This window comes from Microtus oregoni, unplaced genomic scaffold (assembly GCF_018167655.1).
Source record: "Microtus oregoni isolate MIOR12 unplaced genomic scaffold, Mior012 000094F_ref0000399, whole genome shotgun sequence".
NCBI lineage: Eukaryota > Metazoa > Chordata > Mammalia > Rodentia > Cricetidae > Microtus > Microtus oregoni.
This window is the reverse complement of record NW_024544707.1, coordinates 3,555,186-3,571,419: the sequence shown is the minus strand read 5'-3', so window position 1 is coordinate 3,571,419 and position 16,234 is coordinate 3,555,186. Positions and strand designations below refer to the sequence as shown.

The window sequence follows — 16,234 nt, the reverse complement described above, 5'->3', positions numbered from 1 at the left end:
TTATTATTGCTTGCTGAAGGAGATTACAGAAATTTAACACAGTAAATACTTTCAATGAATCTTCTTTTAAAGAAAACATCACAGTGATTGCGAGGATTAAGAGTGAAAAGGTAAAAGATCACGAACTCTTCAGTTTAGTTACTTACCACAGGCTTTTCAAGGTTGGAACAGCAGGGCTGTGCTCCGTATTCTGTATTGTTTTCTAAACGTAAGAAAAAATTCACATCAAACAATAATAATAATATATTGGCAAAAACAACCCAAAAATTAGATCTATTGTCACCCTTCAAATATATCAGTACAATGAAAAATATGAAGACTTAATTACAACTTACATTAAATATTAAATCAAGAATCTGATAAAAATATGTGTTAAACTCAGCAGGATATTTACAGCGTTCCTCAATTTAAGTAAAATCAGACAGACTAAGTAGGATTGAAATTTGCAATGGTTCATTAGAATACAACCAGAAAAGCATTCAAGGACATGCAAATTTTACAAGATGACACATTTTTTTTACTATGTGTATTTGCGTGTGTGTATTCCTTGGAATTTTATCCAGGCCCTTTCACATACTAAAAGAACTCTCTATCACTCAGATGCATTCTTACATTTTCCATGATTTTTTAAAAGGCAGCATAATTATAATTTTGCATACACTAAATGGTCTTCAAAAGAAGAATCAGAGTTCTGTCATTTGCTACAACATATACAAACCCAAAAGATATTTAATAAATAAAATAAGTTAAGCCCAGAATTTAAATACATCATGATCTCAGTTATATGTAGAATTTTGTAGAGTTGAAGGTAACATTACCAGGAGTCGATTGGAAGTTAGAGAATGGGTAATTTCTGAAGAAAGAAAAGAAAATTTTGTATGGGAGAAATAGATTTTTGAGAGCTATTGCATGGCAGGGTGACTCTAGGTAATATAATGTCTATTTTAGTATACTGTATATGCATTTCAGATGTTGCAACATAAAAATTTCCAACCCAAATTCTCTTGAAAGAGTCTATCCCCTTCATTCTCCCTTGGAGATTCCACCTTTAGAGCTTCTGCTGATTCTTCCTCCCAAACCATCTCCCATCCGGTAGCTCAACCAGTTGCTCTTGAGCCCAGTGCCTTGCTCTCTGAGGGTTGGCACAAGGTAATAAAGTGGAGAATGCTTCTGTTGTCTAACTCCTCTACACTGCCCTCCTAGCCACAAGAGCATTCTTTCTGTCACCAGCATGAAAGCCCAAGCCGAGATTCCACATTTCATACCCCTATTCATTTTTTCCTTCTATAACGTAAGTCCTATGAACTCATTTCTCATCTTACCCCACTGTCAATTTCCTCTATTAGGAGGGGGCTTGCTTCATAAACTTGCATCAGTACTATGTATTTCTTGACTATCAAATTATCTTCAATTTATCCTTCTGTGTTAGACGGCACCTGAGGGTGACTCCCTCACATCCCTCAATCCTGTTTTTGTCTCTAAAATCAGCCCTATTATATAGGACACAGGCCACCTGACATTTGCCCAACACCATTACCTGGAACTCATTTCTCTTAGACTTCCTTCTTGATTTATCTCAGTTCTGAAGCATCCATTTTCCTCTGCCAGGCGGCAGGGACTTAAACCCATCACTTCTTACCTCTTTATGAATATCCTAATGCCCACAAACTCCCCCAACAATACCATGCTTGTCCTACACGTTTGAAAGCTCAATGTCCCTATCACCTTATACAAGACCTTTAGACAGTTCCTAATCTACTCACGTATACCCAACCTTCTACTATTTACTTTTTAAAAAGTTTTTTAAATTTATTTTTTGTGTTTTTGAGACAGGGTTTTTCTATGAAACAGTCCTGCCTGTCCTGGAACTTGCTCTGTAGACCAAGCTGGCCTCAAACTCACAGAGATCCACCTGCCTCTGCCTTCCGAGTGCTAGAATGAAGGGCATGTGCCCCCACCACCTGGCCCTTCTACTATTTTCTCACAGATCCCCAGGCATCAGTTCTCTTTTCAGTCTTGGGCTCAATGTTGCCTTCTTCACCATTATCCTCTAGCAAATCTTGGAACTTTCTCCTTTCACTTTGACCATCCCTGAATCTAACTTCTCTCAGAGACTTACCTGGATTGCTCTCCACAGAGATTTGATGATGGCTCCTACCACTTGGGAAAAGTTCTTCAAGGGCACTCTGTTCCTGTTCAGTCTTCTCTCCTCTCTCTTGCTTACACTCTCCCTCTTTCTCCTCCCAAGTATTCTCGTCTTCCGACAACATTCTACTATATGACATAGTTCAACTGTTGTGTACTCGATACCAGTTCCTAAGACTGAGAGAGCCCTTCTTGCAGTCTGAAGTCTCAGAGACTACTTCCTGCTACAGGTCTCCAGCGTTGTGCGCCTCTCCTAACCTTTTTATGCTGCATTCAAAGATGATCTCATGGTCATCTGGTTTCCACTCCAGACACAGTCACAAGTTCCATCACCCTGAAACAGGCCCTCAGGAAGTTCTGCCCTTGGGCTCCCCACCCCTCCTGACCTTTCTTTACCTTTACCTCTATAGTGATCATAACCAGGTCTTAGTTCTTCAAGCCCAACCAGTATTTCTTTAAACAAATTGAAGTATATATCAACGTGGCCCCTTATGCCACAATGTTCTAGAAACTGCCATCCTGCTCATCCCTAGACTTTTCAAAGTTACTTTTCCCTCAACATCTTTTTTTTTCTCCTCTCACCCGTGTGCAACATGAGTAGCCATCTTTCACTCTCCTGCACTTCCTCCTTTTGCTCCGAGTCTTGTTGCACCACGCTTTTCTAAACTGTAGTTTCTCTCCAGTCCTGCCCTTCACTCATCCCTAGCTACTCTTCTCTCAAATACAGATAACTTCTTTCTTGTAGCCCAATACTTCACAATTACTCTAGGACAATGGAGGGCTCATTAAGGTTTTTTTTACCACCTCCCATTCCTAGACCTTTGGATTGGTTCATTGAAGGTAGTTTTCTCAGGGAAGGCCCTTATTGTGCTAGCTATGATAACAATTTGAGATTGTTATTTTAACTGGTACCATGGGGTACCATGATGATCTTGACTGCTTCCCTCAGCTGCTGGTAGAGGCAGCTTCTCTCTTTTATCAGACTAATTTTCAACAGGCAGAATTCTTTGCACTCACTACGGTCCTAAACCTAGGTATATATACCACAATTAGCATCTACACTCATTCTCAGTATACCTATGATATAATTCATTCAAGCACTTCAACTTGGAGAATGTAGTGTTTTCTCACTTCAACGAATACCTTGTTATTACCAGGAAACTCATCCCTGTCTCCTTGAAGCAACCCCATTGCTAAATGTTCCACTTTGGGGCAAAGACTGCCTAATCCTGGGACTGCTGGTTGGCCAAGAGCTAGGATGTACCCCACTGTCTTTCCCCTTTGACTCCTTTTCTCTCATTTTCAAACTTATCATAGCATTGAAACAGCTCAGATGGTGTGGGAGGTCCTTTCCTCTATGTGTTGCTTTTATTGGTTAATGAATAAATAACTGCTTTGAGCCTATGGCAGGGGCAGACAGAACTAGGCTGGAAAAACTAAGCTGAATGCTAGAGGAAGAAGAGCAGAGTCAGAGAGATGACATGGAGTCTCCAGTAGAGTTAGATGCTGAAAACTTTACCCGGTAAGCCACAGCCACATGGTGATATACAGATTAATAGAAATGGGTTAAATTAATATATGAGTTAGCCAATAACAAGCTAGAGCTAATGGGACAAGCAGTGATTTAATTAATACAGTTTCTGTGGGATTATTTTGGTTCTGGGTGGCTGGGACAAACAAGTGGCTTCCTTCAACACTCAGATCCCTAAAGACAACCTTTGAGAAGCTTACTAGTATCTTAACAATGTAGTACCTCTTCAACTAAAAAACCTTTTCTTCCTCCAAGAAAGTCACTGATACCTTCTAGGCCACTTTCCCCTCTGAAATGTCCTTAGTAAATGTGTTCATTTCACTCTTTTATGGAAGAGAACTTACAGGATCTCTATAAACAGTGTAACATCTGTCATAGGGTCTCTTTATGAGCTACTATTAGGTTCTCACCTTTCTCAACTCATCTATGTATGGTTCAACTCATACATCCCAAAAGCCACGTCAATTACTTCCTGGTAGTAGTGGGAGTTGACACTTTCACAGGTTTGGTAGAGGCTTTCCCCACTACTAAAAAATTTACTTCCAGTGTGGCCTCTAGGCTACTAAGCAAAATCTTTTCTCACTTATGGGTACAGGCCTTCCATTTAATTTGAAAATGGCTCTGAATTTGCTTTTCAAATAACTCAATGGATCAACTGTGCCCTAAGAATTTCTTTCTTTTTTATTGAGAAAAGGAAGGAAAAAAAAACAAGTTTCCACCTCCTCCCAGCCTCCCATTTCCCTCCCCTTCCTCCCACCCTTCTCCCCCTCCTCCCATCCTTCTCCCCCTCCTCCCACTCCTCTCCCCCTCCCTCTCCAGTCCAAAGAGCAGTCAGGGTTCCCTGCCCTGTGGTAAGTCCTAGGTCCTCCCCCCTCTGTCCATATCTAGGAAGGTGAACATCCAAACTGGCTAGGCTCCCACAAAGCCAGCACATTGCCTAGGATCAAAACCCCGTACCATTGTCCTTGGCTTCTCATCAGCCCTCATTGTTCGCCATGTTCAGAGAGTCCAGTTTTAACCCATGCTTTTTCAGTCATAGTCCAGCTGTCCTTGGTGAGCTCCCTGTAGATCAGCTCCACTGTCTCAATGCCCAAAGAATTTCTATAGTCCTTATCATTTCCAGTCCTTTGGGAAAGGAACGAGTGTGTGTGTGTTTGTGTGTGTGTGTGTGAGAGAGAGAGAGAGAGAGAGAGAGAGAGAGAGAGAGAGAGAGAGGAGAGAGGCATCTTCAAAACAATCTAGCTTGCTTCTCCAGCTACACAGGACTGGATTTTTTCCTGCCCTTAGCATTACTCAAATTTCCTGAGGTTATCTATAACCCCCTCATTCCCAGTCCTTCTGAGTTTAATGTATAGGCACTCCCTTTTGCCCACACCTCCTTCTAATTTGAACCCATCAAAAGATCCTCCTTCTTCACATCACTATTTTACTTTCTTAAGACCCTGCTGTAGTCCTTTATTAATTCCCACACCCCCAATCCAATTCCTAACCCACTAGACTTCTCCTTGCTTCTTGTATCTTGCGATGTTGTTTTCATTTTTGTTTCGGTGAGCCCTCTAAAGCCCATATATGAGAGTCCACATTGGCTCCTTCTAACCACCCCTATCTCATCCAAATGTTAAGATTGCTCCCATTGGTACCAGTTGTCCTCCATAAAGAAAGTCCCCTCTGCCCCTGGGAATCTGAATACAGTTACTAATTAATCTTCCACCTGCACAGGACCTACCTTGATCTGCCTCATCTGCATCCTAGAGGATATGGAGTGATGCATCCACTCCTGTCTACTCCCTAACCCTGTCGCTGACCTTTGTCATGTCCCTCCCTCTCAGACAGGATTCTGGGTTCTGACCTAAACCTGACTGTTTCACTGCAGATTTCCTGAAAACCTTTAATGATGCCATCCACTCATCTCATTGGTTCTGACATCACTTGCCTCCAGTAACCAAGGCTTTCCTGAGACCTATCACTGCCTAGCTCTCTTCAGAATTGTGATTCCACCATGCCCGACAGGAAGCTGATGAATCTGAGTAGACGCATGAGGATGGCTGGAATGGAGATAAAGATTTCTGCAAATAGGCCACCAAAATTAGTTTCCAGAGATTTGCCTCTCCATAACTTCCTCAGTGTCTCTTCATTGGCAGCAATAAAAAGGCCTTTGCCTGACCTGCCAAGACTGCCTATGCAACTCCTGACCAATCTCGCCCATTTCCTTGGATTTCGGCAACTTTGAATCTGATCATTGCGACCTTACACTTACCACTCTTGCTCCAACTCACTGCATTAACATACCTTTCCTTGTTTGATCTGAAGAACTTAGAACAACTGAACATCCAACCACAATCCAGATCAGTTGACTGCCAAGGAAGAGATTTGCTTTCTGACGTCTTCCTCTGTCTTACTTTCCCCAGCCTCTATTCATCTTCTGTCCTTTTCTTCCCTAAAATCTTCTGCTCTTGTTATTAAATTTATACACATAATGGCTCTTAAATTCTTTCCCTAAGATATTTTCAACTTATCCTTGGATTTGTCCCCTCCATACTGTCCTGCCACCCATATGCTGTCTCTCACAGCCCTAGCCTTTGGACCCTCCACTCCCCTCTGCACACTCACTCCTAACACCAAATATGGGCACTCAGGGAAGCTCTTCCATATATACTGCTATGCATTTTCCACTGCCTGGCATACACCACTGGAATCTTTAGGATTTGCAGCTCCCAAGGACACATGTGTCTTTCTGTTAACAGTACAAGGGTCTGTACTCTTAACTTCCTTGTTTTCCCAATCTCAACCTTCCCTCCTGACACACAAACCTCTTTCCATGTCTTGACATCTGTTAATACATACTGGACTGTGAAGGTGATCATCATCCTTGAAATCTTGGGGGTTCTGATGAAAGTTGGTATGGGGAACTCCAACCTGCGAGTAACCCTTCACCTGTTAACACCTCTTTTCAAACAAGTATTAGGGTCTCAAAGATGTTACATATCAGCTCCTGCCATTTCAAGACCATATCTGTTCCCTAGCTGCTGCTCCTGTGCAGGGTATCAGTATCCTGGAGTCCACCCATAGGTCTCTATGTGCACTTCTGAAAGAACAGTTCTATTTCTTTATCAGAAAGTCAGCTCTGGTAGAGATGGACCATAAAGGATAAGGAATAGAGCCACTGCCTTTCTGCAGGTCCCCACTCAGGGTTAGCATCTTCATTGTCCCAGATGTTTTCCTTTCTGTCTCTTTTATCCTCATCATCCTGTGTTCCTCTGCCTTCCTGCTTATGAACCTCTTCCATAAGTTTTAGTTTAAAGAACCACTTTAGTTCCTTCCAGGGCAGTGAACTCTCAAGAACACCCAAAACTATGCTTTTCTTTGAGACCCCTCTTTCGAGGACTAATGGCCCTTGCCTAGCAGGAGGTACCATGAGAGACTTGGTTTCTCTGGCTTTCTACTGAGACTGAATTGAGTTTCAAGTCTCATGATCAAGTTGTCTTGAAACCAGTCCCATTTTTTCTGTTTTGAGGCTGTCAACTGATGAATGAAGGTACCCAGGATGCTTTGCCCCCACAACATCTGAGTCCACAGAACACGGGGTAATTTTGATGATATGTGTCAAAACCATGTTCTTTCTTTTGGATTCAGTTGAAATTGATTAATCCTGTTGTAATTCACTATCAGGGAAGAACTACAGGAGTTTCCTTCCTTTTGAAGTCAATAAAGGACAATGTGAAATTCCCCCAATCACACCCTTATTTACCATTTTCTTCCAGGACCTTATCCATATAGACTCATTTCTTGCCTTTCCCTGCTCTCCCTTTTGCTTACCAGGGAGGGCATTACACTATAAACTTGGGGCATTTCAAATTGTCCTCTCATGCTACGCTGTAATGATGGAGACCCTCATTTATTCCTTGATCTTAACTGAGGCTCCTAGCATGACCACCCTTGTATAAGACATAAATTTGTACAGAATTACCCGTCATCACCAGTTGTCTCTCATCTCTCACAAACCTTTCTTAACACATTTTGATAACAAAATACTCATTTCTCCCCTTAGAGCTCTAGGTATCAATGCCATCATGTTTCATTAACTTGTTTCTGTTAGTATTATTTCTGAGAACTCCCTCCACAGCATGCCTGTCCTTACATTCTGGAAACCCAAGGGTCCTACTCCTTGTGCGCCCAACCTTCTAGTAGTCCTTAGCCCTGAGGTCATCCTTTCTCAAATACCTACTGGTTACTACTTCACATGGTTCTTCTTCACCATTACCTTCCTCTTCAAGTCCTGTGATATTTTCCCTGACACTGACTCAATTTCTTCTAATAACTTACCTTGACTAACCTCTCACAGGGATTCTTAGAGTCCACTGCTTTGGACTAACTTTGTCAAAGCCTCTTTTCTCCCCCCCAGCACCCTTCTTCAAGACATAGAAGGGTTCCTCCTGTTCTTCCTCCCCCTATCCCCTCTTATGGGGCCATCAGTTGGGTTAACTGTTCATTGGTTCCCACAAACTCTGTGGTCCCCACCCCTTATTTCCTCCTTTCTCACCTGTCTGCCTCCATACCACCAAAACCTCATATCACCCTGTTAATCTCAAGGGGGCTTCTTCACCATGTGTTTTTCTCCTTTGCCTCCTTCACAGCATCTGAATCAGGTCTAGTCAACAACTGAATTAATCCCAACCTGTAGGCTGCTTCTGTAAACACACTGATGCTATGTGTCATTGCTTGCGTATTTAGTCTGTAACTTCAGGCAACTATTATTCCCCACAGCCTTCAAGCTATTTTTCATCCATTTGTTTTTTCCTGTCCTCACCTCTATTTTCTCCTTTTGCCTCCAGTCTTGTCCCAAGGGCTATCTATCCCCTATAAACTCAGTACAGTTCTGCCCTCAGGTATCCCTACTACCCCGCTCCCAGTCACGACTGCATGCTTCTTATGAGCCTCACATACCTCACAATTAATCCCTGATGGTAGATGAGGCCCTTAAGTTTGTTTACCAACATAATACCACTTCCAATTCTGAGACACTGGATAAGTTGATTGATGTTAGAACCCTCAAGGTTCCCCCTTGTTGTGTTCCCATTGTTGAGTGATATCATGAGAATCTCGACTGCTTCCATTCTCCATGAGTGGAGGAGACAAACTTCCTCTTTCCTAAGACCACTCCTCAGCAGGCATAGCTTCCTGCAGTCAATCATCAGGGTCTTACCACAGCCTGGAACACTGCTGTCATCATCTATCATGACTCTCTATACACCTATAGCATCACTCATTCCATCTTCTAGATCTGAAGAGAATCACATTTCCTTACACCCAAACCATCACCATTATCAATGAGAGGCTTCTCTTCTCCCCCTGGAAGTATCCATTTTTGCCCCAAAGGGACGCTATTACATACTGCAAAGGTCATCAGGCAGGCAAAGGCTTTGGCACCTTTGGGAATTGAATGACCCATTGCTGGGTTGCCCTAGCAGTCTAGGGCCCGGATATTTCACTATCTCTTTCCTTTGTACACATTGCTTCTCTCCTCACCCCGCCCCATCTCACAGGCAGAAATTCAACCAGAGCTTGGTTTTCAGGATCCTTTCTGGAACCTCACCAGAAGACCTAGCTTTGTATCCCAAGATTGCATACTGGAAGAGAAGAAGGACTGATGGAATCCTCTCTGATCCCCTTCCCAGTCTCTCCTTGCTCTTTCTACTCTCCCTCCCCCTCAGTCAGTGGTCCTCACTTAAATACCTGAACCAGACTGTATTACTATCCATCAGCGAAATCCATTAACTCCTTTTTGTTTGCCTCATTTTGGTACTGTGTTCACATGTACCTGGTGACGGATCAGGCTTTCCTGTCCCATATCTGTTTGACTTTCTTCAACAGGGAAACTGTACTATGCCCAGTAGAAAAACCCTGAAATCGAGTATGTGCATGGCATCGCTGGAGTTGAGGCTAAGATTTCTCAAATCAGGCCACTGTAATGAACTTTCAGAGGTTTCTGACCTGCCTGAAATCGTCTCAACATCTCCTCAGGAGGCCATAGCAAAGGCACTTTGCTTGGCCTGCCAAGTCACCCTTGGAGACATCTAGTCCTCTATGTACAACTGCACCCTCACTATGCTTTTTCCCTTCAACTTTATTAATCTCTACTCACTCTTTAAACACATGGTCTCTCTATGTATTCCTGGTTGTCCTTGAACTCACTGTGTAGACCAAGCTGTCACTGAACTCATAGAGATCCGCCGGCCTCTGCCTCCTGAATTGAAATTAAAGTGATGCTCCGCCAAGCCCAGCCTCACACACACCTCTCTCTCTTCAGTCTGCTGAACTCCTTAGATGAACCAAACTCTCAAACCTTTAAGTAATCAGAGACCCAAGCCTGACCCCTCAGCTTCCAACGAAGAGCTCTGTTCTGACTTTCCTTCCTCATGTCGTACTTTCCCATCCCTATTTCCCTTCTGTCCATCTCCACCTGATATTTCATTCATGCTACAACTTCTCTGAAATCCTATTATTGTAAAATCCATTAACTTCAACTTAACATTGGAAGTGTCCCTGTCCAGAATATCATTCCCCTTTTTGTACCCTGTCACAGTCCTAGCCTTTGGACCTTCCATCTCCCTCTGGCACATTCACTCTTAACACCAAATGTGAACACTCGGAAAGTTCTTCCAGATATCCTGCTTTGACGTTTCCACTGCTTGACCTACACCTCTGGAAACTTTTAGATTTGTAGCTCCCAGGCATTCATGTTTCTTCCTGTTAAAAGTACAAGGGTTTGCACTCGTACGTTTCTCTGCTTCCTAATCTCACTCTTCCCTCCTGACACACAAATCTCAACCTATACCTTGACCTCTGAGAGGACATAGTGGTCTGTGAAGGTAATTTTCCTTTTAGTAATCTTGGGGGTTCTGATGAATGTGGGTATCGGGGCCTCCAACCTGTGAGTACGCCCTCACCAGTTAACACTTCAAACAAGTATTAGAGTCTCAAAGATGTTGTACATCAGCTCCGGGCAGTTCAAGACCAGATCTGATCCCTGGTGCCGCTGCCATGCAGTATACTGGATGTCAGTATTCTGGAAGCTACCCATAGGGTGAATTGTGCACTTCTGAAAGAACAGTACTACTTTTTTTTTTAAATCAGGAAGTCAACGTTGTTAAACATGGACCATAAAGAACAAGGGATAGAACCAGTTCCTTTCTATGCCCAACTCATGGTTGACATCTCCATTGTCCTGGCTCTTTTGATTTGCCACCTCCTTCTTCCTGATTATCCTCTCTGCTTCCCTTGCTTACTAACCTCTTCCAGAAGTTTTGGTTCACACAAACAATTTCATTTCTTTTAGCAGAGTGAACTCACAAGAACACCTCAAGTATGTCCTCTTGTTGGACACCCTTCAGTCCAGGTCTATCGCCCCTCCCTAGCAAGAAGTACCATTAGAGACTTGGTTTACCTGTCTTCCCACTGGGACTGAATTGAGTGACAAGTCTTATGATCAACTTGTCTTGAAAGCAGTCCCATTTCTTCTGTGCTGAGGCTGTCAACTGATGAATAAAGTTACCTAGGATGCTTTACCCCTTATCATCTGAGCTCATAGAACACAGGGTGCTTGTGATGGTATATAACAAGACCATATCCTTTCTTTTGGGTCCAGTTGCAATTGACAAATTGACTATCAGGGAACAACTACAGGAGTTTCTTTCCTTGTGCTGACATGAAAGGCGAACATGGGATTCTGACCATCACACACTTATTTACTCTCTTCTTCTATGACCTTATCCACATGCACTCATTTCTTGTCTTTCCCTTCTCTCCCTTTTGCTTACAAGGAAGGTTATTACTTCATAAACTAGGAGCCTTTCAAAATATCTTCTCATACTGGGTTGTAGCTGATGTTGACCCCCATTCATTCATTGACCTTAACTGAGACTCCTATGGTGACACTATTGATGAGACATAAAGTTGTCCAGAATTACACAGTACCACATTCATTCTCACATCTTTCTCAGTAACCCTACTGAATATATTTTGATAGCCTAATACCCATCCTGCTCCTTTAGGGCTATGGGTATCAACCCAATCATTTTTCATTTTCTTTTTTCTGTCAGTTTCACTTCTTGATGGAGGAAGGTCATTGGCTAATAAAGGCACTGCCCTGGCCCATTTTATTGGTTAGAGGATAGGTGGGAGGAGAAAACAGGACAGAACACTGGGGGGAAGAGGAAGTGAGGTCAGAGACTCCACAGCTCTGCTCTCCTCCTGGGAGCAGATGCCTGAGAGAGAGGCCATGCTCCCAGCTCCTGGGCAGACACACATGAAGCAAGCCGCCAGGTTAGACATGCTGAACCTTTCCCGGTAAGACCGGTGCTCACCGATTATTAGAGATGGGTTGATCGGGATATCAGAATTAGCCAGTAAGGGCTAGGGCAGAAGGGCCAAGCAGTGATTAAATGAATACAGTGTCCGTGTAATTATTTCGGGGCATAAGCTAGCCAACAAGCAGGCGGCCGGGGTGCTGGGGACGCAGCCCCGCCGCCCTTATTACTTCATATGGCGCCCACGTGGACAACTGCTTCCACATAAAGCCTGAGACAGCTTGGGAAGTAATTCTAGAACAAAGTGAAAGCATTGTGCCTGGTTTCTTGGTAGCAGCAATTTCTCGGTTCTACTCTGCTTGCTAGAGGCAAGCAAGCGCCTCATCTAAGAGAGGCTTCCTGACTCAGCTTTAGCTGCAGAGCCTGCAGCTCATTAAGAGGTCCTGCCACGAAACACTTAAATGGTGTTGACGAAAAGCTGAACGCATGCTTTTCGGTTTTCAGCCGTAGCAGGAAAAAAGCTGCGCCGTTTAAAAATGCTGGCTTTCTGGGCCATCCTGCCAGGGCAAACTCTGACTGTTTAAGGCAGGAGGGCCGGCTACCAAGAGAGGACGTGTGAGTGTTGTCTGTTGTAGCTCACTTGCTGGCAGGGACCTTGAAATGCCATACAGTTGTTGCAGTAAACATGGCTACAGCCTGTATATCCGCCATGAGGCTGGAAAGCTAAGGAATGGACTGGATCTAGCTGGCAAAGCCACGCCTTTAATCCTACCCATATTGCTCAGTAATTTAAAGGCTCGTGTGGTCAGAAAAAGAGAGATATACAGTAAAGAGAGATTCAAAGACAAAGAAAATTTCTGAATGGTTTAAAGTGTGTTAAAAATATATGCAGACTAAAAGTTGAAGTTCTTAAAGTAAAAAACAAAAAAAGAAAGAGAGTTGTTGTGTGTGATAGCACACGCCTTTAATCCCAGTGCCTAGAAGGCAGAGACTAACAGATCTCTGTGAGTTCAAGGTGTAGTAGCAAACACCTTTAATCCTGAATGCCTGGGAGGCAGAGACAGGCGGATCTCTGAGAGTTCAAAGACAGCCTGGTCTACAGAGTTACTTCAGGTCAAAGATACAGAGAACCTGTCTCAAAAAGCAAAGAGTTAAAAGTAAAAATAAACAAAATAGAGGTTAAAACAAAGCTGCACAAAGATGGAAAATACACAGAGAATCTTGATACTGTATGCTATTATGCTCTCTTTAAATTATTTAAATGCTGAGGAAGGAGCAACAGATGCTAAAAGACATTTATTTATAAATGCTGCTAAACTAATCCAACATAGATATTATGAATTTGGATCTAAGGATATGATACTTTGGAAAAGAGATTCTTCTTTTGTTTTCACAGAGGGTCAGACCTTGTGTATTGCATTTATCCCGATTTGGTATGATGGACCACGCCCTCCTGAAGGGTTGGTGTGAACACCTTCAGAAAATTGCTTCGCTCAACTGCCAACTGAGATGAAACTAGCACACAGGTAATACCATGAAAGACCTAATTAACGACGCCCCCATTCAGCAGGAAGCAGTTTGGAGAGAAAAAACTGCGCCCATGTTCCCAAATATTGTTTATAAATGTTCTTTTACATTTAAAGGGGGATATGATATAGATATGAATAATTTGCATTAGTATAGATTTTGCTTTATTGATAGAGATTTAAGGTCAATTTTGTTATATGTATAAGTGTTTCCGATTTTGATTAAGGTATTGTGATTGTGTAGTTCATTTAAAAATGTAATGTATAATTAAGAAATATAGGTTGTTAATGGATAATCATCGATAATAGTAAAGCTTGTAGTCATGTTAGATTTTCTAGATATATAGAGATATATTTTAGATAGACATTCTTCATGTCTTTCAAAGATTACAGAATAGGACATTTAATGTTTTAATAACTGAGGACTTTTCATGACAATGAGACACTCTGCTCCTGGCAGCACCAATCTACTTCAAGAGGAAGATGGGCATCGAAGAGGCTCGTTATGGAGTTTTGATAGCCATTTGGGCAAGAAACTGCTCTTGCCTGGACTATTGCATAAACTGGACACAGAGAACCCGCAGAGAGAGGACTACTGAACTTGCCTAAGGTGAGATGATCTTTCGGGGTTCCTGATTCATTTTGAAAGAGTCTGCGAGACATTCTGCAGGACACAACAGATAGTGACTGAACTGACTTTGAATTTTCCTGCTTTATGGAAATGTCTGCTGGATACCATGGGCCTGAAGGCTGAAGATGGATGCCCCAACGGTACAAAAGAACTTTGGGTGACTGTCCAGGCAGCGAGATGTCTTTGTCATTTCTAGAGTTTGAAGTTTCTTAGTTCTTGTTTACTTAGGTAATATATCTTTCTGGAGTCTTTGATGGAGTTAAGAATGGTTAGTTATAGTTATAGTTTTCCTTAGTTATGATAAAGATTATTGTAACTTTTACTTCATAACTGTTTTGTTATATGTAATTTTGCTATGTTAAAGCCTTTTTTTTTTGTTTAAACTGAAAAAGGGGAAATGATGGAGGAAGGTCATTGGCTAATAAAGGCACTTCCCTGGCCAATTTTATTGGTTAGAGGATAGGTGGGAGGAGAAAACAGGACAGAACACTGGGAGGAAGAGGAAGTGAGGTCAGAGACTCCACAGCTCTGCTCTCCTCCTGGGAGCAGATGCCTGAGAGAGAGGCCATGCTCCCGGCTCCTGGGCAGACACACATGAAGCAAGCCGCCAGGTTAGACATGCTGAACCTTTCCCGGTAAGACCGGTGCTCACCGATTATTAGAGATGGGTTGATCGGGATATCAGAATTAGCCAGTAAGGGCTAGGGCAGAAGGGCCAAGCAGTGATTAAATGAATACAGTGTCCGTGTAATTATTTCGGGGCATAAGCTAGCCAACAAGCAGGCGGCCGGGGTGCTGGGGACGCAGCCCCGCCGCCCTTATTACTTCAACTTCTGAGAACTCTCTCCAAAGCATGGCTATCTTCACAGTCTGGAGAGCCAAGTGTTCCTCCTAATTGTGAGACCATTCACCTAATAGTTCTCAACCCTGAGTCTCTTCTTTCTAATATACCACCTGGACACCTCTTCACAATCTTGAACCTCCTAGGGATCTTTCTTTACCATTCCCTTCACCTCAAGTCATGAGACATTTTCCCTGACTTCTGACTCAAGTTTGTTCCAACAACTTACCTTTGCCTGCCCTCCCACAGAGATTCTAAGGGTCGACTGCTTTTGACAATCTTTCCCAAAGTTTTTTTTTTCTCCTCACCAGCACCCTTCTTCGAGACAGAGAAGAGCTGCTCCTTTACTTCCTCCTCCTACCCCTTCATACAGGGCCTTCAGATGGGTTAACTCCTCAGTTGTTCCCACACACCCAGTGGTCCCCATCCCTCCTTTCTCACACATCTGCCCCCACACCATCAAAAATTCACTTGACTCTTTTAATTTCAAGGGGGCTTCTTCACCATGTGCTTTTCACCTTGGCCTCCTGCACAGCCTCTGAATCAGGTCTTAGTTCTTCTAGCCCACTGCTGGAATTTGTCCCAACCTGTAGCCTGTTTCTTTACGCAAACAGACGCTATATATTTGACCTGTTGCCTTCTGTCCTTAACTCATAGCAACTGCTATTCATCACAGCTGTCAAACTGTCATCCATCTGTTTTTTCCTGTCCTCTCCTCTATTTCCTCCTTTGCCTCCAGCCTTGTCACATTGGATTTCTCTCCCTTACAAAGTCTGTACAGCTCTTATCTCAAGTATCCCTGACACTCTGCTCATAGCCACAGACGACACTCTTCTTCTGACACACGTATACCTCACCATTACTCCCTGACAGTAGTTGAGGCCCTGAAAGTTTTTCACCAGAACAATACCAATCCCATTTCTGGAAGCCTGGATAAGTTGATTGATGGTAAAAGGTCTTTCTCGTTGGGATCCCATTGTTCGGTGATATCATGAAAATCTCAATTCCTTCCATTCTCAGTGAGTGTAGCGGGCAAGTTTCCTCATTCCTAAGTGAACTCCTCAGCAGGCAGATCTCACTGCTTCTGCTTGAGTCCTACCCTCAGCCTGGAACACTGCCATCATTGTCTATCATGACTATACACCTATAGCATCATTCATTCCATCTCCTAGATTTGGAGAGAATCACATTTCCTTACCCCAAAGGCCATTACCAATGTCAATGGGAGACTTTCACCACCCCCTTCCTTGAAGT

At 43.0% G+C, this 16,234-nt stretch overlaps 1 protein-coding gene across 1 annotated transcript in view; it reads right to left on the bottom strand.

Annotated features, from left to right (window-relative positions):
- The window catches only part of LOC121442720 (fibronectin type III domain containing protein 3C1-like), a 39,296-nt gene extending 23,339 nt beyond the window's left edge, over positions 1-15,957 (bottom strand). The window contains exon 1 of the mRNA XM_041644325.1: positions 15,833-15,957. Within this exon, the coding sequence (XP_041500259.1) occupies positions 15,833-15,957 (125 nt within the window). The remainder of the gene's footprint in view (positions 1-15,832) is intronic.
- Positions 15,958-16,234: the final 277 nt, after the last annotated feature.